The sequence below is a fragment of the Brienomyrus brachyistius genome, unplaced genomic scaffold, assembly GCF_023856365.1.
Source record: "Brienomyrus brachyistius isolate T26 unplaced genomic scaffold, BBRACH_0.4 scaffold56, whole genome shotgun sequence".
Lineage (NCBI taxonomy): Eukaryota > Metazoa > Chordata > Actinopteri > Osteoglossiformes > Mormyridae > Brienomyrus > Brienomyrus brachyistius.
The window spans coordinates 1,139,447-1,162,619 of record NW_026042331.1 but is presented as its reverse complement, the minus strand read 5'-3'; the positions used below and the strand labels follow the sequence as shown (position 1 = coordinate 1,162,619).

At 46.3% G+C, this 23,173-nt stretch overlaps 2 protein-coding genes across 2 annotated transcripts in view; one reads left to right on the top strand and one right to left on the bottom strand.

Moving 5' to 3' along the window:
* The window catches only part of LOC125724448 (glutamate receptor ionotropic, NMDA 2D-like), a 96,928-nt gene that overhangs the window by 8,075 nt on the left and 65,680 nt on the right, over nt 1-23,173 (bottom strand). Inside the window, exon 12 of the mRNA XM_049001135.1 lies at nt 133-293. Coding sequence (XP_048857092.1) covers nt 133-293 — 161 coding nt within the window. The remainder of the gene's footprint in view (nt 1-132; nt 294-23,173) is intronic.
* LOC125724452 (uncharacterized) overlaps nt 16,407-23,173 on the top strand; it is a 181,230-nt gene continuing 174,463 nt past the window's right edge. The window contains exon 1 of the mRNA XM_049001144.1: nt 16,407-18,948. Coding sequence (XP_048857101.1) covers nt 16,543-18,948 — 2,406 coding nt within the window. The 5' untranslated portion in view covers nt 16,407-16,542. The remainder of the gene's footprint in view (nt 18,949-23,173) is intronic.

Sequence of the window (23,173 nt, the reverse complement as noted above, 5' to 3'; positions counted from 1 at the left end):
CAACTCTAAGACCAGACTTCAGAACTACTGCCACAAGGGATTTAACATGTTTATAAAGCGAATGGTGACTCCTTTGTACAAATTAATGCTACATTCAGATGTGCAATTCTGGGTGACCTCAGCAAAACTGACCCCGTCTTAAGGTTAGCGATGGCCTCCTCCACGCTTCTCTGGTTGTATTTCACCATGTACTGGTGCATGTTGGGGTAGTTGCTGTGGATGTTTTCTTCTGTGCTGCCATTGGGGACAGTGCCAAACTTGAGAGGTGGGTACTGCTCTGTGGGCTGCTGGAACTGAGAAGAAGAAAGTGATATGCCAGTTAGCACTATAGCTGCATCCCTGCTGATAAGACAGGCTGCTCCCACACTATAATACATTCACCACAAGATATAGCTGGCCCAAATTCTCTGCCCTGACCATCACGTCTCCCATGATGCCCTGTTTTCCAAACTGATTTTTATTGCACAAACACTATGAGCTCCGGGCCTGTTTCCCTAATTCCAACCTTAGTCATGATTTCAGTTGAAGCTATCACTTTTCAACTGCAATAACTCAGTTTAAGTCAGGTTCGGACAAACACCCTCAGAGTCAGAATCTGAATTGTCTGCCATTTGAACAGTCTTCACTTGTCCTCTTTGCACCAACTCAAGAAACCTTGTTTAATACTGGAAATGACCAGAGTATGAGCAGAGATCAACACCCCACTAATCATGCTGATATGGCTGCAGCCATTTCTTTAATATCTTTCTCCCCGCAGCAAAGAAAAAATCATGGTGAGGTTTTTGGTTTTTCTGATTCTTCGGTTTTCCAATAAATAGAAAGGGATCAGTACAGAAACACATTGCTTTTCTTGAGAAACCATTTCTTTTTCAAGGCAGACTCAGCAGGATGTAAAAAGCAGATCTCAGCAGGGTCTCATGTTATTGCCTCCCCATTCCTTCTTCTCAGGAATGACAGCTGGATTTTAGTAATGACATTATTCTTTGGGTTTCTCAGTCACTGCTGGCAAAGTGTTTCTAATCACTCATTTCCTCAAAACTTGAATGTACTTTATTGACATTCAGACGATACAGCAAGGAGTTCACAACAGAACAATGCTGCGTTTCTCCAGGCTCGATGTATGACCATAGACATAAGACAAGTGCACGTTACAGCATCAGACAAACAGCATATGGACAGCATAGAAAGACACAAAATATTGCATGTTATATGAGCCTAATGCATGTTCTAAAACAATACTGCATATTATATTTCACACTTGTTGCATATTTGACGGGCATTATTTGCATTAATAAATAATGTCCTCACCAATGGCAGCCTTGGTGTAGTATCTGAGTAGTAGAGAGAGTTGAAGTTGCTCTGTCACAAATATTTTCACTGGTGTTTATAATTTCTTTTTGGCCATATACTTTTGTCATTGCTCAGTAGCTTATTGTTTCAATGGCGACTTCCTCAGCAATTACTGACTGTGTCAGTACGGATGCACAGAAATAAAAATAAATAAGAGTCTTGGGTTTGCGGTAGAACCTGCTGATAATTCACCCAAAGTCATAATTATGCTCCTCACCAAGTCCATCACCAGGAAAAAATGACTTGTAACATAATTAGATTCTTATTACACTCTATTAAGAGCTATTGGAAAGGTACTTCATTACCAAAAGTGATTATCATTCCATTTCCCAACCACTTATCCTAGACAGGGTCACTGGGGTCAGCCGGGAACCTATTCTAAGCAGCACCCATATGACAGGGTACAGAGAGCTCACATACTCACATACCATACATAATGCAAAGATGCCTGTGAAAAAGGCAAGAGCTGGACAGGCCCTGCCTTATTGAGGGAATGCAAACAACCCAGTATGCAAATGGGGAGAAACCAGGCACAAACGCAGTAGGCCTCAGAACAAAGGTAGCTTTATTGCATGGGGCCTTTCCAGCCTCACCTCAAGCTGTTACCCTTCTCTCTTGGCCTTGACATGCCCATAATCCACACAGGCCACAGCATGACAAAAACAACTAAATAAATAAATACAACAATTAGACCAAAAGAAAGAGCACCAACCACCCTTTTTACTATAATCCCCTGCCCTTATATACGGCTTCCCATTAAACTAATTGGGACAGCCCAACGACAAGGGGAAACCAGTTGGAGTTTCATGTACTAACAACATACATTACAACACATACATTTAACATCGAACACATCATAATAGCTGGCCATTAAGCATTACCGTCCCCTGCTCTTTCACACAGAACATCCCACCTTACACAACAAAATCAAGAACAAACAACCTCTCACCTATTTCCCCCCCCCCCTTTGTGTCAAACTTCACCTTCCCCTGTTCCACCCTGGGCTATAAGGGAACCTTCCCCAGGCGGCGTGTGCTTCCGCAGGGAACCCATATGCCGAGGGACCAGAGGAAACAGCAACCGGGGTGGAAGCTGGTGAGAGACTTCTGCTGATTTACCCAAGTTCTCCCTTTACCATGGCCGATGGATAAAACTAGAACAGTGGGTACCTCACAGCTCTAAGTTATTGCCTTGAATAAAGAAAGAAATAAACCAAACAGCACACTAAGCATGGACTGTTATTTTGTGGTGCGCAGGGGATGATGGGATGTGTAGTCCACCAATTCAATAAACTTCAACACACAATATATTACCATAAACCACTAACCTCGGACTCCTTGACCCCCCAAACGCTACTACTAACCCAAGTCATAGAGAAACCCCTTCCCTTTTTACAATGCCAATTATTAGCATAACAACATATATATGGAAAGCAGGAAGAAACCAGAATAGCCAGAACAACAGATTGAGGAGATTCCACACACAGAGAGAACAGGGATGACATATTTGTGACCCGTCGCCACGAAATGGGTCTTAAGTCGCACTGGTAGAACTGCACTCATAAGACTCTTTTAGTGGTGATGGGTCACATTTATCCTCAACTCTGTCACCTGCCACCCACTGTGCCCTGCCATACCCTGTCAAGCCCCACCGAGGTTCATGTGTCTTGCTGTGCCCTACTATACCCTGCCATATCCTGCCCTGCCCCACCATAGTCCATGTGCTCCACTGTGCCCCACTGTTCCCCGAGGTGCCAGACCATACACCACATGCTCAGTCATACCTCACTGTCCCTGAGGTGCCAGACCATACTCCGTATGCCCAGTGTGCCCCACCATGCCCGAAGTGCCAGACTATACCCTCTGTGCCCTGCTAGGCCCCACTGTCCCCCGAGGTGCCCAACCGTATACCCTGCATGCCCTGTGGTGCCCCACTGTCCCCAAAAGTGCCAGATCGTACCCCGTATGCCCAGCCGTGCCCCACTGTACCCCGTGCGTCCAGCCGTGCCCCAATATTTCACATGTCAAAATTGGAGAATTTAAACACATCTTAGCTGCTTGTTCTATTTACTGCCTATGGTATTAAGTGTAAGTTTCAGGAAGTGGGTGCTGATTATCACAGAAGAGAACACAATAAATTACACCCATACAACAACATATTGTATCATTATTCTAGAATAAGCGTCACTAAAAGCATGCAAACAAAACAGTGAGAACAATTTTCAAAACAGAGTAACAGAGGAGTAACCGAAGCTCAAAGTAATTAAACTTCCACCAATAGAGTTTGTGTATGCCTTTAGCAGTCTGCCCTCTGGTGGTGAATCAGCAAATGCATATAGTTGCATAAAAGAAAAAGGTTCAGGTTCATCATACTGAGCTGTGTGAACCATTTGAACAATTTAGAATTTTCTGTTGTTTTACCATGATTTTCTTATTTAATCAGCACCAGTCTTTTTAGATAGAACAAGTTGATCAATTCCATATACTTCTTTAGCGGAGATGTAATGGTACAGTTTTCCCAAGGTTCGGTGTGTCATGGTTTTTGGACCATGGTAACGATACAGTTTCTGTATCTTTACATTTAAGAAGAAAATAAAAACACATCACCATTTACTTAAACAATGAACTCTTCATTTTTCCATGTAGCAGCCCTCCATAATGAAAAATAGCAGCATGCCTAACTCGGCCTTGGTTATGACTCTACTGTATGAAATACAAGAGAAAAAATACAATTAAAAATAATTTTGATGACCTGTAGGTGCTTTGTCTGATATATTTTAAATTAAAAGTGTACATAGAATGTACAGCACCTGCCCAGGCAATATTAAATTAAAAAATAATGAAGTGTAACGTCAAATAAGCTACCTGTCTGTGTATTCTTGGTTTGCATTCCCTCTAAGCTTAGATTATTTGCCTTTTCTATTTTATATAAACCAGATACCTACATGTATAAGAAATATTAAACATGAAAATAACAGAAGGTGAAAAATCAAGTTGGTACCCCAATAAATTACACCAACATTGGAGAGAGTGAGGTTGATAAGATCAAGACTGTCTGTTACTGAACTCAGATATGTACTAGAAACAAATCTAGCATGCTAACTCATTAGAGATGATCGTCAAGTGCATGCATGACTGGATCTAAGCAGAAACAGGTTCTGCAAGTTAGTCTCCCCTTGGCATTTAAGGTACTTTTGCAGGAAATTCAGACTGAGCTAAAAAAAATAACTATATGTGCTTTCTCTCCGTGAACACTCTCTAAAATAAGGTAACTGCTACCAAACCTTATCTTTGTAAAGAAAAATAATTCTATTTCACAAAAACATATATGAAGCATATCGCTATAAATAAGTAAACACTTGCAGTTGCATAACAGTAAATGCAGATAGATAGATAATTAATATTACAAACTCCACAATCCAACAGTGCACAGAATATTTCTGATGCAACAAGCCCACATAAAAGGGGTAAAAAAATGTATATGAGTCATGAAGTCGGTGTGAGCTCAAGCTGCTCCTGCCAGCCTGCCGGACCATCACCAGACATCGAGTGCTCTCTGCTCGCCAGCCACAACAAGTCGTGGCACGACCACCAGAGGCAGCACCCATGAGGCTGCTGTCCTCAGCTGTGAGAAGGAGTGCCGCAGCTAGGAGGCCCGGCTAGCTTGGGTGGGCCATGAGCTGGACGAGCAGCGGGAGTGAAACTAACAGGACTGAGAGTGGCTGCAGGAGTCTGCGGAGCTGGACTGGCAGAAGCTGGAGCAGCTGCATGGCATGCTGGCCAGCTGGGAGCGAAAGCGCAACTGCCAGAGGAGTCTGGCCGAGCCAGCTGAGGTGACATAGACAGCTGAGGAGGCATGTCGGGGCTTGGAATCTCGGCTGGATCAGGGGCACTGCGAGCTACAGGAGGTTGAAGTCACACTGTGTAGTTGTGAGAAGGCATGCACTCTGGAGGCCCAGATGGTAGAGGGTGTAGAGGGTGTCCATAAGTGATGGGAGGAGGAGGCCTGTTTAGCACGCCTGAGAGATGTCACGGGGGGCATAGAGCAGGGGCGCCTGTGCAGGGCCACACAACTCTGCAAGCAGGAGGCCCTGCAGCAGGACCAGTCTACTGCGCAACATCAGGGCCCCACTAAGTGGGGGAGAAAGAAGGGCCAGGGTCAGGAGGAGGCTACACTGTCGGTGATCTCCAGAGAAGGGGACCTGACTGTGGGAATCATTGGGAGTGGTGTTTTCTGGCCAGGCGGACCCTATGGACCGGGTACCAGATCCACCTAAGGTGCACCAGAAGAAGGGTCAGCAACCAGGGGGATCTGCCCACCAGCGCTTGAGAGCATCAGAAGCTGATGGCCCCCCATCATTGGAGGTGGCGCACTGGGAGCTACCAGTGGACCCCTGGTACTTGTCTCAGTGCTGAGGTGGAGACAGGGGATGGTGATCATCGGGATGGCTGACCTTCTTGTGAGCCTTGTATATTGCCCTTTGTAAGTCCTGTATATAACCCTTGTACGTACTTGCTGATGTAATCCTGACTTGTTCTAGTGTTGTATAATTACCCTACCATGTGTGAGCCTTCCAGTCTGGTGTGTAACCTCCCTGCATATGCCTGTCATGTTTGCCTCTGTGTATTGTTGCTTACTGTGCAGTCCTTGTAAATTAAAGAGCAACTTCATGAGAAACCGCCTTCCCGATGCCTTGGTGAACCAGGCATCACACTATTTAAATTATAGCCTTTGAAAATAAGACAACCCCAGTTTTTTAGATGTATTTTTCTAGGAAAAAACATTGTCTTTTATTCACACCAATATGTATAGATAAATGACATATGGTATTATCATTCAGTTTAAAATGTTCTCCCAGTTTGGGATGGGCTGCCCTCCATCCTGGGTTGCTCCCTGTCTCGTGCCCGTAGCTTCCGGGATAGGCTTCCGAACCCCCGCAACCCAGAAGGATAAGCGGTTTGGAAAATGCATAGATGGATGGATGTTCTCCCTGTAATTTCCACCTATGGCCAAGAGTTCTAGTATTTAAACTAAAATTGAAGTAGCCATTTGGCTGAACGGCATCCAGATCTTATACACTTGGATCATGTTCCTGTGATGCCCGGTCCGTCCGCTCCTCGTGTGTGCCACGCCCCCTAATTACCCACGTGTGGACCACAAAAGTGGACATATCAAAAGTTACACCAGCCTAATGAAAATCACCATTACCAGAGAAGTCAGTCTGGTCATAAATCCCAAAAGGACTGATACCGACCCCCTTCCGAAAGCCCACCAAATGGATGGTCAGCGATTGGTCCAGGACTCGAATTCCTGGTCACTCCTAATCACGAACCTTATGCTATAAAACCTGGCACCTCAGAACAAAGCCGGCGGAGAAAAGGGGAGAGAAAGGCGTAGAACATCAGTGGAGCAGAGGAGAGCGGAGGAGAGAAAACAAAGACCATCAGCCCAGGAGAAGAGAAGCCCTCAAGCAGCCCTCCTGAAGCCTATCAGTGAAGACCCAACTGGACAAAGAACTGAAACTCAGCCCAAGCTTCACCAGGAGAGAGAATCAGAGAGCTCCACTCCAACAACCGCTGCAAACACCGCGCCTCCCTGAGTGCCATCACCCATCAGCTCATCAGCCACTGCAACCAACTGCAAAGACCTCCCCCTTTCCGGCATCCAAGTAAACCAACTTCCTTTCATTTCTAATAACCTAAACTGTTCTATCCACCTGCTATATTCCTTTAGGTTCATATTTCCACAAACTGCTTGCTTTGCAGAACAGTTTTTCCCTTTTTAGGTTACTCCTTTTAAATCTGGTCATTGCATTTTCATGATTACATTGTTTGTGTCTATTCCGTTATTTCATGTTTATTGTTTGTTAGGTGTAATGTCTGTCTTATATTAGTTGTAGGAATAAATGCATGTCTTTTACACAACTTCAGTCTCCGTCATTGAGTGCTCACAATAGTCCCTGCCTCTGTGCGATCTGGCTACTACGCTCTGAAACCTCTAAAATCGCCTGACATATCGCTAGACTCTCTCTCATCGGCCGTGAGGGGAGCTTCGCTACCGATCGTTTACATTACCTGGTGACGCAGCTCGCTGGACGAGCCTACTAACCCAGGTTATTAAGCGATACTGGTTATTAATGAATCCCATTTAAGTCTCACATTAGCAGATATCGGGGATTCGCAGTTGAGTTTGGAGGATCCGACCATTCGGCATAACAATTGGTTAATAATCAGCATTAAATAATAATTAATTAAAAGTTAATTAACTTCAAAACATATTGGTGGAGATATTAAAATTTACCTGAGCTAATAATTCCTACACTTACGTGACGAATTCTGGAAGAATCGTGTGAAAAAATGTTTGAGAAAAAAAAACGTTTGAAAAATGGCGGAGGCGGACATAGCTGTCACGCCCAGCTCCTACGATCCTCATGTGTGCCACGCCCCCCCGATTATCCACGTGTTCTTCCCTGATCGTACCCAGCTGTGTCTAACTATTTTGCTCCGTCTTGTGTATTTCAGTCCGCGTCTTGCCCTGGTTCCGGGTCTGTCATTGATGTTAGTCTGTGTCAGATGTTTCCTGCAGCCCGGTTTCGTAATAAATCCCCGTTTTTTCCCCGTATCCTGCCTGCCTTGCCTGTTTCCTGCCCGTCTGCCTACCTGTTCGCCGCACCCGTTAACCGGCGAACGTGACAATAGAACGTGACAATACTAACGTTAACAGAGAGAAAAATGAATGACCCAAGTTGTCAAAAGTATGGGAGCAGTTTATATTAATGCCTTCAAGGAACAGCGTTAGATGCAAAATGTGCACAGCTGATCTCGCATGGCACGAGAGCACATCACCACTGTGTGAGCACCTGAAGAGGAAACATGTTGAAGCCATGGTTGAAGGAAATTTACGGTAAGTTGATTAGTAGTAAATTAACGTATCACTTATCCATCAAAAAACTAGACAAAAGAGAGACGGTATTTCTGCCCATTAAGTTTGTTTTTAAATTGGCCTGAAATCGTGCGAAAACTCACTTCGATAGCCAGCCTAACCAAGCCAAATTAATAGTAATAGTAATAATAGTATACATAGTACTTAAGTAGATAAGTTCACTCATTACATCCTGGGCGAAGAAACCTTAGAAGATCTACAGGATTATGTGGATGAGTGTTACAATTGACTCATCATGAAGAAGAACCAAGCGACTCCATCCACGAAGAGAACCTGCTTGGACTGTACTTCAAACAGCCCCTCAAACAGCCCTTTGTCGCCAGATAAGGAATATGGAGATATCCTAGACTTAATTCTCAGAGACTACGTAAAATCCCTCACGGAAGGTATGGCGAAACTCTCTATGGAAAATAAGCGCATGAAAGAGTCCCTCCTCGATATTCAACCACGAAGCATGCGGGACAATATAGTGTTTGCCGGAATTCCGAAGCGCGCAGAGGAAGACGCAGAAGCTACCATCAGAAACTTCAGACAACATACGCATCCATCCATCCATTTTCCAAACCGCTTATCCTACTGGGTCATGGGGGGTCCGGAGCCTATACTGGAAGCAATGGGCACGAGGCAGGGAACAACCCAGGATGGGGGCCAGCCACACTCACACACCATTCACTCTCACACGCACACCTACAGGCAATTTTAGCAACTCCAATTAGCCTCGGCATGTTTTTGGACTGTGGGGGGGAAACCGGAGTACCCAGAGGAAACTCCACGACGACATGGGGAGAACATGCAAACTCCACACACATCTGACCCAGGCGGAAACTCGAACCCGGGTCCCAGAGGTGTGAGGCAACAGTGCTAACCACTGCACCACCATGCCGCCCCACAACATACAGGGAGGTTGTAAAGGGGAGCCTAAAGGCTTTGCCCTTTCCAGGCCACAGTTGTAAATAAGAAACATGTTCTTAATCTGTCTTGCCTGGTTAAATAAAGGTGAATAAAAATAAAAATTAAAATAAAAATATATTTAAAAAAATCCTTCGGACACCGTCAACAACATCAGTTTCATCGGGTCCACCACATTGGAGGGACGAGGAAAGAAGCTCAGCATCTATAAAACCAATCATGGCCAAATTTGAACATTTCAAACAAAAGGAGCTGCTGAAAAGCCGAGGCAGGGAGCTCAAAGGAACGGATTTCAGCGTCAACAACCTATTTCCCAAAGAAATCCTGGATCGTCGCAGAATCCTGTTCCCGCTCAGGAAAATATTCATTGCAGAGGGAACCCAGGCTATCATGGCGGTAGACAGACTGTATGTTAATGGACAACTGTTTCACGACCAAAACACCACAGCTTGCCTTCCGAGTAAGGTAACACGCATTTAACAAACTAACTCTGAAGTTTGGCATTTAATACAGGTGTTTAGCACACGCCGCACACTAGACGGCTTTGTATAAGGGTTATTAATGCCGGGACACTTTATATCCCTTTCTGCTCCTCAACCCCCTTGTTTAATGTCTTACCACAGTCACAATTGTTGTTTTAGTTATTGTTGTTGTTATTGCCATCATTGTCACTTTGGTTGATATGGTAATTGTAGCATATTGGTATTGATGCTCAAAAAATGTTTTATCTGGAAGTAGCTTACCACAAACTATACATCCACACATACACGTAGGCAGTTACACACTCGCACTCGCAAGCACAGACACCCACTCAAACACGCATGCACCCCCTCATCTTAACATCATACATGTATACATTCATACACTCACATATACATATGCCCACTCAAGCTCAGACAGATTTCTTCACCTTAACACACATGGAGACATTCACAAACATAAGCATAAGTCTCCTGACACATTCACACTTGTACACACACAATAATTCCCACATGCACACATCCATCCATATCAGCTTTGGACTGCATTCAGTTAGGACAGCATGAACTCATCACACTTTGTCACTTGCGTGGTATTGGCTCATTTTCTAAAAGACATAAAATCTAACAACATTACAGGCAGACATTGGCCTACTGCAGGAAACTCACTTAACCAAAACAGGACAGAACTTCCACATGTATATTTAGCTAGTTATAATTCAAAACAAAGAGGAGTAGCAATTTTAATTAACAAAATAATATATTTCAACTGTAAAGACACTATCACAGACCCAGAAGGAAGATTCAGAATTATTAAAATTTCAATATATAACAAAGGGATATGTATTGCCACCACCATTTTGCTGCAATATTATAACACTCAGACACAGAACTTATACTGGGAAGAGACTTCAACTTAGTACTTAACCCAGAATCTGACAGACGTAGTACAGCAGCTAGTTACCGTACTTGCCAGTCATCTGAAACAATAAAACAATATATGAATGATTTTGGTCTATTGTATGTGATGTCTGGCGTACTTTTCATACAACACTCAGAGAATACACGTTTTTCTCACCAGTCCATCATTCTTACTCCCAGATAGACTTTTTTCTTACTAGCAATTCAGTCATGAAGGATATATGTGACACACAAATTCACCCTATCACAATCAGTGACCATGCACCTGTCACTATGACGATCACTGTAAAAGTTAGTGCACCAACTTTTAAACATTGGAGAATGAATACATCATTACTAACGGAAGTTATCAAAAAAAAGATTGCACTACATTTATTGAAACAAATGACCTGCCAGTTATCTCTGCATGCATTCTCTGGGAGACGGCAAAGGCTGTAATACGAGGCAGAATAATTTCATATTCAGTACATAGAAAGAAAAAGGGACAAGCACTCGAGACAGAACTAGAACAGAAAATTGAAACTGTGGAATCAACACATGTTGCCTCCCAAGAAAAACACCTTCTCAATGAGCTGGGAAAATGTTAAATGGAATTGCAAGAATTAAGAGACAAAAAAACTCAGTTTTACTTACAGAGATTACATGTGGAAAGTTTTAAACATCGTAATAAATCAAGTAAGTTTTTAGCAAACCAACTAAAACAGAATAAAGAAACTAGCAATCTCTTCAGTTACAGACCCCAATGGGAAGGCAACTCATAGCCCAGGAGAGATAAATAGAATATTTAGGGACTTCTATAAAAAGTTATACTGACCTAATATTAATCCAACCAATTCTGAAATAGAAGAGTTCTTAAACAACATCGATTTACCAAAATTAAATAATGAACAAATAACGCCATTAGAGTTGCCTCTCTCAATAGTGGAACTTTACGATGCACTACAATGTATGATTAACGGGAAAGCCCTAGGTTCAGATGGATGGCCTCTGCTAGAACCACTATTCCATAGAATGGTTATAGAAATTAAAGAAACTTGCGGCATCCCTCCAAATATGAATTGTGCAGATATTAACCTGCTCCTCAAACCTGACAAAGACTCTGCTCACCCCTCTAGCTATCGATCAATATCACTCATAAATGCGGATCTTAAAATCATCAGCAAGACACTGGCAAGTAGAATTGAAAAAGTAACACCTTATATAATACATCCAGACCAAAAGGGGTTCATTAAAGGCAGACAGTTCACTAACAACATGAGGAGACTAATTGGTGTAATAGACTACTGCAATATTCAAATAAGGAAGCCATAATTGTCTCATTGTACACAGAAAAGGTTTTCGACAGGGTTTTACTGACAACCTTACTAAAATTTGGATTTAGCAAGAACTTCATAACCTGGATTAAAATTTTATACAGTTCACCTAAAGCCTACGTAAAAACAAATGATCAAATCTCCCCAAGCTTCATTCTCAGAAGGGGCACTAGGCAAGGTTGTCCACTTTCTCCATCACTATTTGCTATATTTTTCGAACCATTGGCAGCAGCAATTCAGAAAAAATAATATCAAAGGTATCCAAACAGCAAATATAACCCATAAAATTATGCGTATGTTATAGATATAGGAATTTGAAATGTACATGTATATGTGCAGGGTCATGGGTGTGTGTATGCTGCATATATATAATACCTATTTGTAACATTATTATTATTTCTATTGTTGTTGTTATAATTTTTGTTGTTTGATGTCCGTGTAATGAGTGTTATGTTTCTTATGGTTGTTTGTACTCTGTATTCCCCTACACTTTGCTTGCTCCATCCCACCTTTATTACTATTCTTATTATTATTGTTTATATATATATATATTCTCCACCATGGTGATTAATGTCTGTTATTGTTATGATTGTTGTGTCGGTGTCTCTCCCACCCCCCCCCCCCCCTTTTTTTTTAAATCACACTACTAGGATGGGTGAGTTTGGAGCGGCCATACTCTTTACACTGTACCTTTAATTACTGTTGAGCTACACCAATGTGCATGATATGTGTAGCTTTACTCATGTCCTTGAACCATAGGCTGAAATTAAGTTGCTGGGTTCTTTGTCTTTAGAGCACTGGGATGGTCTATGTCCCAGCTTCACCAAAAACAATGGATATAAGGCATATCAGTTGATTTCACAAATTTTCTACAGGTTTCACAAGTGCCAATGTACATGATATGTGTAGCTTTACTCATGTACTTCAACCACAGGCTGAAATTTAGCATAGTCAATGTTCCACCTGCATAGAAAAATAATGGATATGTTATCTTGTACCAATATGTACAGTTTCACGAGTGTTAGTGGGCCATGTATGTGCTTTTCATTTCTTGCAAGTATGTGCCACATTGGAATACTGTTTGAAAGTGTTTTATGTGTTTTGTAATAATGTTTTGTTGAGCTACTCCTTTTTTAAATTTGGGACTTTTATTTTGAAACGTCGTGGTCTGTCAAAACCCAAGCAAACACGTTACTTCACATCAGGAGCTGCATTATTTTGCTTTTTCACAATTTACCGGATATAATAATTGAATAACCAAGCTGTGCATGTGATTTCACAAACACACACGAATTGGTGAATGTTGAATTTACTTTGTTTTGTAATGTTTTAATAGAGTCAATTCAGAGATGATCTGTGAATGTCTGGCGAATATCAAACCCACTGCTAACTTTTCTCCGGTCCCTGCCATGTACATTTTTTTGTTTCACCTGAACTGATTTGTATAGAAAATAACAGTATACTGTTGTTAAAAAAGCAGAAACTGAAATCACCAATAAACAACTTCGACTTATTCAATATTTTATAAAATGCATACTATGTTTAAAAATTTCCAGCTGTACAGACAGAACAACCACTCTGTTATGAACATTACGGCTTTTTGAGTGTTGTTAGCTGCTGTTATTAAAACTAATAACACATCAGTGCAAACAAAATGGCTGCATACACCGAAGTAGTTCTTACTTGTTCATTGACGTTGGAAAAGGCAGTTCTAGTATTATTAGGGGGTAATTAATCAACGTTACCTGCAAGATCGCTATTTTTCTTTTTGCTGCAATTGTTTTCATTATTACTTTATTTAACTTTACACACTACATCTTTAAATTCTCATCCATGCATTAGAATATAAACCAGTTAATTATCTCATGCTGCGTCACAAGTTTTACCATTTCTACACGCTGAATATTGAACTGAAACTTGAAAATTAAATCGCAAATCGAATCGTAATCGCAATGTCTGTCACAAAAAAAATCGCGATTAGATATTTTCCCCAAATCGTGCAGACCTAAGCAGCCTCCAAATCCTTTCACGTTTGGTCACATCACACCTTTAGTTTTCTTCCCTGTCTGTTTAAGTAGCTCATTGCTGTCCTTTTTAAGTTTCACAGTGGAAAGGGAAGGAAACTAAAATACTAAGATTTACTTTAATGTGAAGGTTCACACGAGGTTGTTGACTTGTAGCAAATGTAAGTGTGCAGCCACTCCAGTTGAAAGAGCAGCTAGTAATTACCAATATTGTTTGATCTGTGATTATGTTTGGTACAATTGTACATGTAGCACAGTTTCAGTGGTTATTTTTTTACAGCATAAACTACACAGTAACAAGTGTAACATGGATAATAAATATTTCTACTTGCCATTGTGCCAGAGGTGTACAAATGTATCTATTTTGATTTAATGTTCGGTGACGCTTTACATTATCTGCATTATTGTTAACAACTTACAGATACATTAATGACAAACATTATATGATTATAAAGTTTGTTATAATGTTGCACCAGCGGGGCACATGTCCCAGCATGCCCCACGTGCAGTTGTTGTTATTATTGTTAATGGTTATGTTTCCTTATTGTCCTGTGTGTGTTTGCCCGTGTCTTGCGTGTACCCTGTCGGATCCGTGTGTATTTAACTTACAGAAATCTCCCACCATGTATGTATCTTACAGTTCGGCGTCTGACAACCTTGTGTTTCCTGTGTGTAATTGGTTCAGTGCTTGTTAGATGCCTGATGTAGTCCTTTTCAGGACTACCAATAAAGAGCGTGTTCTCCCCGGCAAATGAGTCTCCGTGTCTGCTCCTGTGATGCCTCGGCCTGTCCGACATCACCATATATTGTTCGTTATTAATGTATATTAAAACTGTTATAGGATGTTTTGGTATATTTACATGCTGCTTATGAGTGTTCTGTTCTACGAACATTGGGACATAGACTAAGTTGCTAGCTACGAAACCGTGTTTGTGTGTGTGGTAATATGAGTGTTTGCTAGTATCAAAATTGTTGAAAATGCCAGTTCCATAACAGTTCAGTGATTGCAGTATTTCCATTATCAAGTACATATTTATATTACAATCGATATTGTTGTTCCACTGTTTGAACTGCCAGCAGAAGCAGATCATAATTTCTGAAAACACCTGTTGCATAACTGCTCAGCAATTAAAATGTTTATGCATTATCAGAATAAACCATGTTAACTGGGAATCCTGGTTTGTGGTGCACTTAATTGACGCAATGCAAGATCACGCTGGATACACAAGCAAGTTTAATTCACTTTTACATTAAATGGTAGATGCACTGCATTTATATAGCGCTTTTCTACTCCTACGAGTACTCAAAGTGCTTTACAATTCATGCCTCAAATTCACCCATCCACACACACATTCACACACCGGTGGAGGAGGCTGCCATGCAAGGCACCAACCTGCACACCGGGAGAATTTGGGGTTCAGTGTCTTGCTTCCAGACACTTTAATGGGGACAGGAGGAACTAGAGCTCGAACCTGCAACCCTCCGGTTTCTGAACAATAGCACTACCTCCTGCACCACCATCTTCCCCCAAATTAAACATTCACTTAGCTGACAACAAATTTTATAGCTAATATGTTGTGATTTTGTTATGTAAAAGCCCCTAAGTGTTTCTTTTTGGGGTTCCCAAATAATTTATTCTTGCATATTTAACCTATTTTCATCCCAAGAATCCGCACCCACAACAGCTCTACATGGATCATGTTTGCCACCCCTGGTCTAGTTGATAGGGTCACAATTCTGGTGTAATGCACAATCAATTTCGTTGGGTTTTCAATGGATAGCCTTTTTGAAGTGTGTCTGTGTGTGGGTTAGGTATATATTACATTGAGGAGACGAAATCCCCACAATGTGATAAAAAACCTGTTATTTTGACATCAGAAAGTGTGGGAACTCAATTTTATAATAACCTGTGACTGAAAAGAACTAAAAATGTGGGATATCTTGTATTTTGTTTGGTTACTCATGGTTAAGGATTTTTAGTCGGCTGTTGCGCTTAGCAACAGATTCTCTGCTCTCGGCAGTACATCTGCCGAAGCAGAACAGGTGTTCGTGATTGGGGACTCGATTGTTAGAAATGTTAGAGTTTTTAACGATCGGAAAGCAGCAGCTTCTGCTAAATGCCTCCTCGGGGCCAGAGTTTCCGACATAGAGGCGAAATTGGACTCCCTCTCCAGAAATGAAGTCTCCACATTGGATTTTCACCCTGGAACTAACAACATAAAGTCCCAAGGTATTAAAGAGGAACTTCATCGCTATGTCTGCAAAAGCTAAAACAAAAAGTCGAACTTTAATTGTCTCTGGTCCCTTACCAATTCTCTATAGAGGGGATGTAACCTATAGTACACTACTCTCCCTAAACTGCTGGTCAGAGACTTGGTGTGCATCTCAAAACATTGCCTTTATTTATATTTGGGACCTTTTCTGGGAACAGCCTGGTTTATATAAACGGGAAGGTATTCTCCCTCCAATGGGCTCACCACCCATGGGAGGGGCCATAGGGGTCGGGTGCGAGGTGATCTGGGCGGCGGCCAAAGGCGGGGACCTTGGCGGTCCGATCCTCGGCTGCAGAAGCTAGCTCTAGGGACATGGAATGTCACCTCTCTGATGGGGAAAGAGCCTGAGCTGGTGCGCGAGGTTGTGAAGTTCCGGCTAGATATAGTCGGACTCACCTCGACGCACGGCTTGGGCTCTGGAACCAGTCTCCTTGAGGGGGGTTGGACCCTTTTCCACTCTGGAGTTGCCCGCGGGGAGAGGCGCCAAGCGGGCGTGGGCATACTTATTGCCCCCAGGCTGGGCGCCTGTACATTGGGGTTTACCGCAGTGGACGAGAGGGTAGCCTCCCTCCGCCTTCGGGTGGGGGGACGGGTCCTGACTGTTGTTTGCGCTTATGCGCCAAACAGCAGTTCGGAATACCCACCCTTTTTGGAGTCCTTGGAAGGGGTGTTGGAGAGCGCTCCTCCTGGGGACTCCCTTGTTCTGCTGGGGGACTTCAATGCTCACGTGGGCAGCGACAGTGAGACCTGGAGGGGTGTGATTGGGAGGAACGGCCCCCCCGATCTGAACCCGAGCGGTGTTTTGTTATTGGACTTCTGTGCTCGTCACGGACTGTCCATAATGAACACCATGTTCAGGCATAAGGGTGTCCATATGTGCACTTGGCACCAGGACACCCTAGGCCGCAGTTCAATGATCGACTTTGTAGTCGTGTCGTCGGACTTGCGGCCGCATGTTTTGGACACTCGGGTGAAGAGAGGGGCGGAGCTGTCAACCGATCACTACCTGGTGGTGGGTTGGCTCCGCTGGTGGGGGAGGAAGCCGGCCAGGCCTGGCAGGCCCAAGCGTATAGTGAGGGTCTGCTGGGAACGTCTGGCGGAATCCCCTGTCAGGGAGAGTTTCAACTCCTACCTCCAGCAGAACTTCTCCCATATCCCGGGGGAGGCGGGGGACATTGAGTCCGAATGGGCCATGTTCCGTGCCTCCATTGTGGAGGCGGCTGACCGGAGCTGCGGCCGCAAGGTGGTCGGTGCCTGTCGCGGCGGTAATCCCCGAACCCGCTGGTGGACACCGGTGGTAAGGGATGCCGTCAAGCTGAAGAAGGAGTCTTATCGGGCCTTTCTGGCCTGTGGGACTCCAGACGCAGCTGACGGCTACCGGCAGGCCAAGCGGAATGCGGCTTTGGCGGTCGCTGAGGCAAAAACTCGGGTGTGGGAGGAGTTTGGTGAGGCCATGGAGAATGACTTCCGGACGGCTTCGAGGAGATTCTGGTCCACCATCCGGCGGCTCCGGGCGGGAAAGCGGTGCAGCATCGACACTATTTATGGTGGGGATGGTGCGCTGCTGACCTCAGCTCGGGACGTTTTGGGTCGGTGGAGGGAGTACTTCGAAGACCTCCTCAATCCCACCGACACGCCTTCCAATATGGAAGCAGAGTGTGGGGACTTGGGGGTGGACTCGCCTATCTCGGGGGTGGAGGTCGCTGAGGTGGTCAAAAAGCTCCTCGGTGGCCGGGCCCCGGGGGTGGACGAGATTCGCCCAGAGTTCCTCAAGGCTCTGGATGCTGCGGGGCTGTCCTGGTTGACACGCATCTGCAGCATCGCGTGGACATCGGGGGCAGTACCTCTGGACTGGCAGACCGGGGTGGTGGTCCCCCTCTTTAAGAAAGGGGACCGGAGGGTGTGCTCCAACTACAGGGGGATCACACTCCTCAGCCTCCCTGGTAAGGTCTATTCGGGGGTCCTGGAAAGGAGGGTCCGCCGGATTGTCGAACCTCGGATTCAGGAGGAGCAGTGTGGTTTTCGCCCTGGCCGTGGAACAGTGGACCAGCTCTATACTCTCAGCAGGGTTCTGGAGGGTTCATGGGAGTTTGCCCGACCAGTCTACATGTGTTTTGTGGACTTGGAAAAGGCATTCGACCGTGTCCCTCGTGGGGTCCTGTGGGGAGTGCTCCGGGAGTATGGGGTACCGGGCTCCCTTTTAAGGGCGGTTCGGTCCCTGTATGACCGGTGCCAGAGTTTGGTCCGCATGGGCGGCAATAAGTCGGACTCGTTTCCGGTGAGGGTTGGACTCCGTCAGGGCTGCCCTTTGTCACCGATTCTGTTCATAGTTTTTATGGACAGAATTTCTAGGCGCAGCCAGGGCGTTGAGGGCGTCCGGTTCGGTGACCTCAGGATTAGGTCTCTGCTTTTTGCGGATGATGTGGTTCTGTTGGCCTCATCGAGCCGTGACCTTCAGCTCTCACTGGAGCAGTTCGCAGCCGAGTGCGAAGCGGCTGGGATGAGAATCAGCACCTCCAAATCCGAGACCATGGTTCTCAGCCGGAAAAGGGTAGAGTGCTCTCTCCGGGTTGGGGATGGGGTCCTCCCCCAAGTGGAGGAGTTTAAGTATCTCGGGATCTTGTTCACGAGTGGGGGAACGATGGAGCGGGAGATCGACAGGCGGATCGGTGCGGCGTCAGCAGTCATGCGGGCGCTGCATCGGTCTGTCATGGTGAAGAGAGAGCTGAGCCAAAAGGTGAAGCTCTCGATTTACCAGTCGATCTACGTTCCTACCCTCACCTATGGTCATGAGCTTTGGGTAGTGACCGAAAGAACGAGATCGCGGGTACAAGCGGCCGAAATGAGTTTCCTCCGCAGGGTGGCTGGGCTCTCCCTTAGAGATAGGGTGAGGAGCTCAGTCATTCGGGAGGGACTCAGAGTAGAGCCGCTGCTCCTCCACATCGAGAGGAGCCAGATGAGGTGGCTCGGGCATCTGATCAGGATGCCTCCGGGACACCTCCCTGGGGAGGTATTCCGGGCATGTCCCACTGGGAGGAGGCCCCGGGGAAGACCCAGGACACGCTGGAGAGACTATGTCTCTCGGCTGGCCTGGGAACGCCTCGGGGTCCCCCCAGAGGAGCTGGACGAAGTGGCCGGGGAGAGGGAAGTCTGTGTCTCCCTGCTGAGGCTGCTGCCCCCGCGACCCGACTCCGGATTAAGCGGGAGATAATGGATGGATGGATGGATGGATGGGAAGGTATTCTAACTGGAGCAGATCATTTATGTTATCCCAAAACATGGCGAGTAAATTACCTGCCTGACTGAGAGCATGAGCTAGTCTTGCCATCTTAAATCGAAGGCTGCTTATTCTCCCACCTTTAGATCATGTTAGCCCTTGACCGAGGGGCTCCATTGTATGCCGTCCCCTAAATCTAGCAACTTTTTAAGAATAGAGTTGAGCAAGGATAGAAAGAATATTGTAAGCATTATTTGACGAAGACATAGCCCTAAGTGTTCCACTGGGGAGTCCTGTGCGTATAACTTAATATCCATCCATCCATTTTCCAAACCGCTTATCCTATTGGGTCGCGGGGGGTCTAGAGCCTATCCTGGAAGCAATGGGCACGAGGTTGGGAACAACCCAGGATGGGGGGCCAGCCCATTGCAGGGCACACTCACACACCATGCACTCACACATGCACACCTACGGGCAATGTAGCAAGCATGTTTTTGGACTGTGGGGGAAAACCGGAGTACCCGGAGGAAACCCCACGATGACATGGGGAGACATCATTTAGGTTACGCGTCCTAATAATGGGGAGAATGAATCACAACATAAACCCACGATAAAATGTGCACTATTGACAGGGACAGATTACGGACCGGGCCAGCGGGGCCGCTGCCCAGGGGCCTTTGGGGTGCAGGGGGCCCGTGAGGCCCCTAGCCCAAAAACAATTTGCAATGCTTATGAACAACATATTTTCGTTTGTCTATTTTAGAGGGCCTACATTCTTTGATCCTCTGCCTACAAGGGCCCCTGACCCTATAGGGAGGGCATTTGGCTGCCAAGGGGCCTTGAATTGTGGTGGTTGTGGTGGTGGGGGTGCTTTCAGGGGGCCCCCGGCCCTGCTATAGGAACTTTAAAGGGAAATGGGTGCATGGGAGCCTACTTTTAGAAGGCCCTCTTAGGCCCTCCTATTATGGTCCTGGCTTCTGGCTACCAGAGGGTCCTAGGGAGGATGGGGGCTTTGGCGGCTTTTAGAGGGCCCTCTGATTATGAGGGCCCTACTAGGAGGCCCTAGGGAGGAGGGTGTAGTGTACCTTTAGAGGGCCATCTGATTACAAGGGCCCCTACCATGGGGCCACTGGCTTCTGGGGGGAGGGGAGGGGGGCGTGTTAACAGCCTTACAGAAGACCCTCTGACTAGGGAGCGGTAGCATGGTGGGATGGAGGCAGTTAACCTGCCCGCTGAGTGGCCCCCAGACCAGTGTAGCAGTGTAAGAGTTTGACCAGTGTAATCACTCCCAGGGCTGTAGTGGAGGCTAAATGCAAGTAAACACGGTTTACCCACCTCTGAAATTTCAGAATTAGAGTTTACCCACTTCTCAATTGATCTAAATGCACTTCATAGTATAGTTTATGCACAAAATGTGATCACAGAATTCGTAGTTCACCCACCTCTTATTTTACCACTACACCCCTGATCACTCCGTTCTGTACAGGGATATGGTACACAGGTGGATTCTGGCATGGTTCAGCTGGACACGGTACACATGTAGTGTGATCACTAACCGTGCCCCAACATGGCTCTCACTGTATGTTCACACCAGGAGAGACCAAAGCGAACACATTGCCATGGTCGTTGAAGAAGCTTCGTTGTTGAATTTGCTTTATTCACTTTGTTCGCTCATTGGAATATTTGATTTAGCCTGTTACCGTGGGGCGTTGGTAAATCTATATATTAGAATTGGTTTTCACCGAACCGCGTCATAACTCATTTCATAAGGTTAACTGACTTTTAACTTCTCTTTTTCGCTCTGGTCGCCCAATTCGCTTCGCTGCCAGTGAATTTGCTTTGTTCGGCCAATTCGCCGACTCTCCATAGAGAAATAATGACTTTCGTCGCTCTGGTCTCTTCTGATGTGAATGTACGTGACATCAATAATGACACTCCAAATAATAAATATTTGAATTAATTTGAGAAAGTTAATTCCTGGAGCCGACACCTTATCGTGGTGGAGGGGTTTGCGTGTTACAATGATCCCAGGAGCTATGTTGTCTGGGGCTTTATGCCCCTGGTAGGGTCACCCAAGGCAAACAGGTCCTGGGTGAGGAACCAGACGAAGTACGGCTCAAAAACCCCTTATGATGAGAAAAATATTGGAACCACGTTTTCCCTTGCCCGGACGCGGGTCACCGGGGCCCCCCCCTGGAGCCAGGCCTGGGGGTGGGGCTCGATGGCGAGCGCCTGGCAGCCAGGCCTACACCCATGGGGCCTGGTCGGGCACAGCCCGAACAAGGCATGTGGGTCCCCCCTCCAATGGGCTCACCACCCATGGGAGGGGCCATAGGGGTCGGGTGCGAGGTGATCTGGGCGGCGGCCAAAGGCGGGGACCTTGGCGGTCCGATCCTCGGCTGCAGAAGCTAGCTCTAGGGACATGGAATGTCACCTCTCTGATGGGGAAAGAGCCTGAGCTGGTGCGCGAGGTTGTGAAGTTCCGGCTAGATATAGTCGGACTCACCTCGACGCACGGCTTGGGCTCTGGAACCAGTCTCCTTGAGGGGGGTTGGACCCTTTTCCACTCTGGAGTTGCCCGCGGGGAGAGGCGCCGAGCGGGCGTGGGCATACTTATTGCCCCCAGGCTGGGCGCCTGTACATTGGGGTTTACCGCAGTGGACGAGAGGGTAGCCTCCCTTCGCCTTCGGGTGGGGGGACGGGTCCTGACTGTTGTTTGCGCTTATGCGCCAAACAGCAGTTCGGAATACCCACCCTTTTTGGAGTCCTTGGAAGGGGTGTTGGAGAGCGCTCCTCCTGGGGACTCCCTTGTTCTGCTGGGGGACTTCAATGCTCACGTGGGCAGCGACAGTGAGACCTGGAGGGGCGTGATTGGGAGGAACGGCCCCCCCGATCTGAACCCGAGCGGTGTTTTGTTATTGGACTTCTGTGCTCGTCACGGACTGTCCATAATGAACACAATGTTCAAGCATAAGGGTGTCCATATGTGCACTTGGCACCAGGACACCCTAGGCCGCAGTTCGATGATCGACTTTGTAGTCGTGTCGTCGGTCTTGCGGCCGCATGTTTTGGACACTCGGGTGAAGAGAGGGGCGGAACTGTCAACCGATCACTACCTGGTGGTGGGTTGGCTCCGCTGGTGGGGGAGGAAGCCGGCCAGGCCTGGCAGGCCCAAGCGTATAGTGAGGGTCTGCTGGGAACGTCTGGCGGAATCCCCTGTCAGGGAGAGTTTCAACTCCTACCTCCAGCAGAACTTCTCCCATATCCCGGGGGAGGCGGGGGACATTGAGTCCGAATGGGCCATGTTCCGTGCCTCCATTGTGGAGGCGGCTGACCGGAGCTGCGGCCGCAAGGTGGTCGGTGCCTGTCGCGGCGGTAATCCCCGAACCCGCTGGTGGACACCGGTGGTAAGGGATGCCGTCAAGCTGAAGAAGGAGTCTTATCGGGCCTTTCTGGCCTGTGGGACTCCAGACGCAGCTGACGGCTACCGGCAGGCCAAGCGGAATGCGGCTTTGGCGGTCGCTGAGGCAAAAACTCGGGTGTGGGAGGAGTTTGGTGAGGCCATGGAGAACGACTTCCGGACGGCTTCGAGGAGATTCTGGTCCACCATCCGGCGGCTCCGGGCGGGAAAGCGGTGCAGCATCGACACTATTTATGGTGGGGATGGTGCGCTGCTGACCTCAGCTCGGGACGTTTTGGGTCGGTGGAGGGAGTACTTCGAAGACCTCCTCAATCCCACCGACAC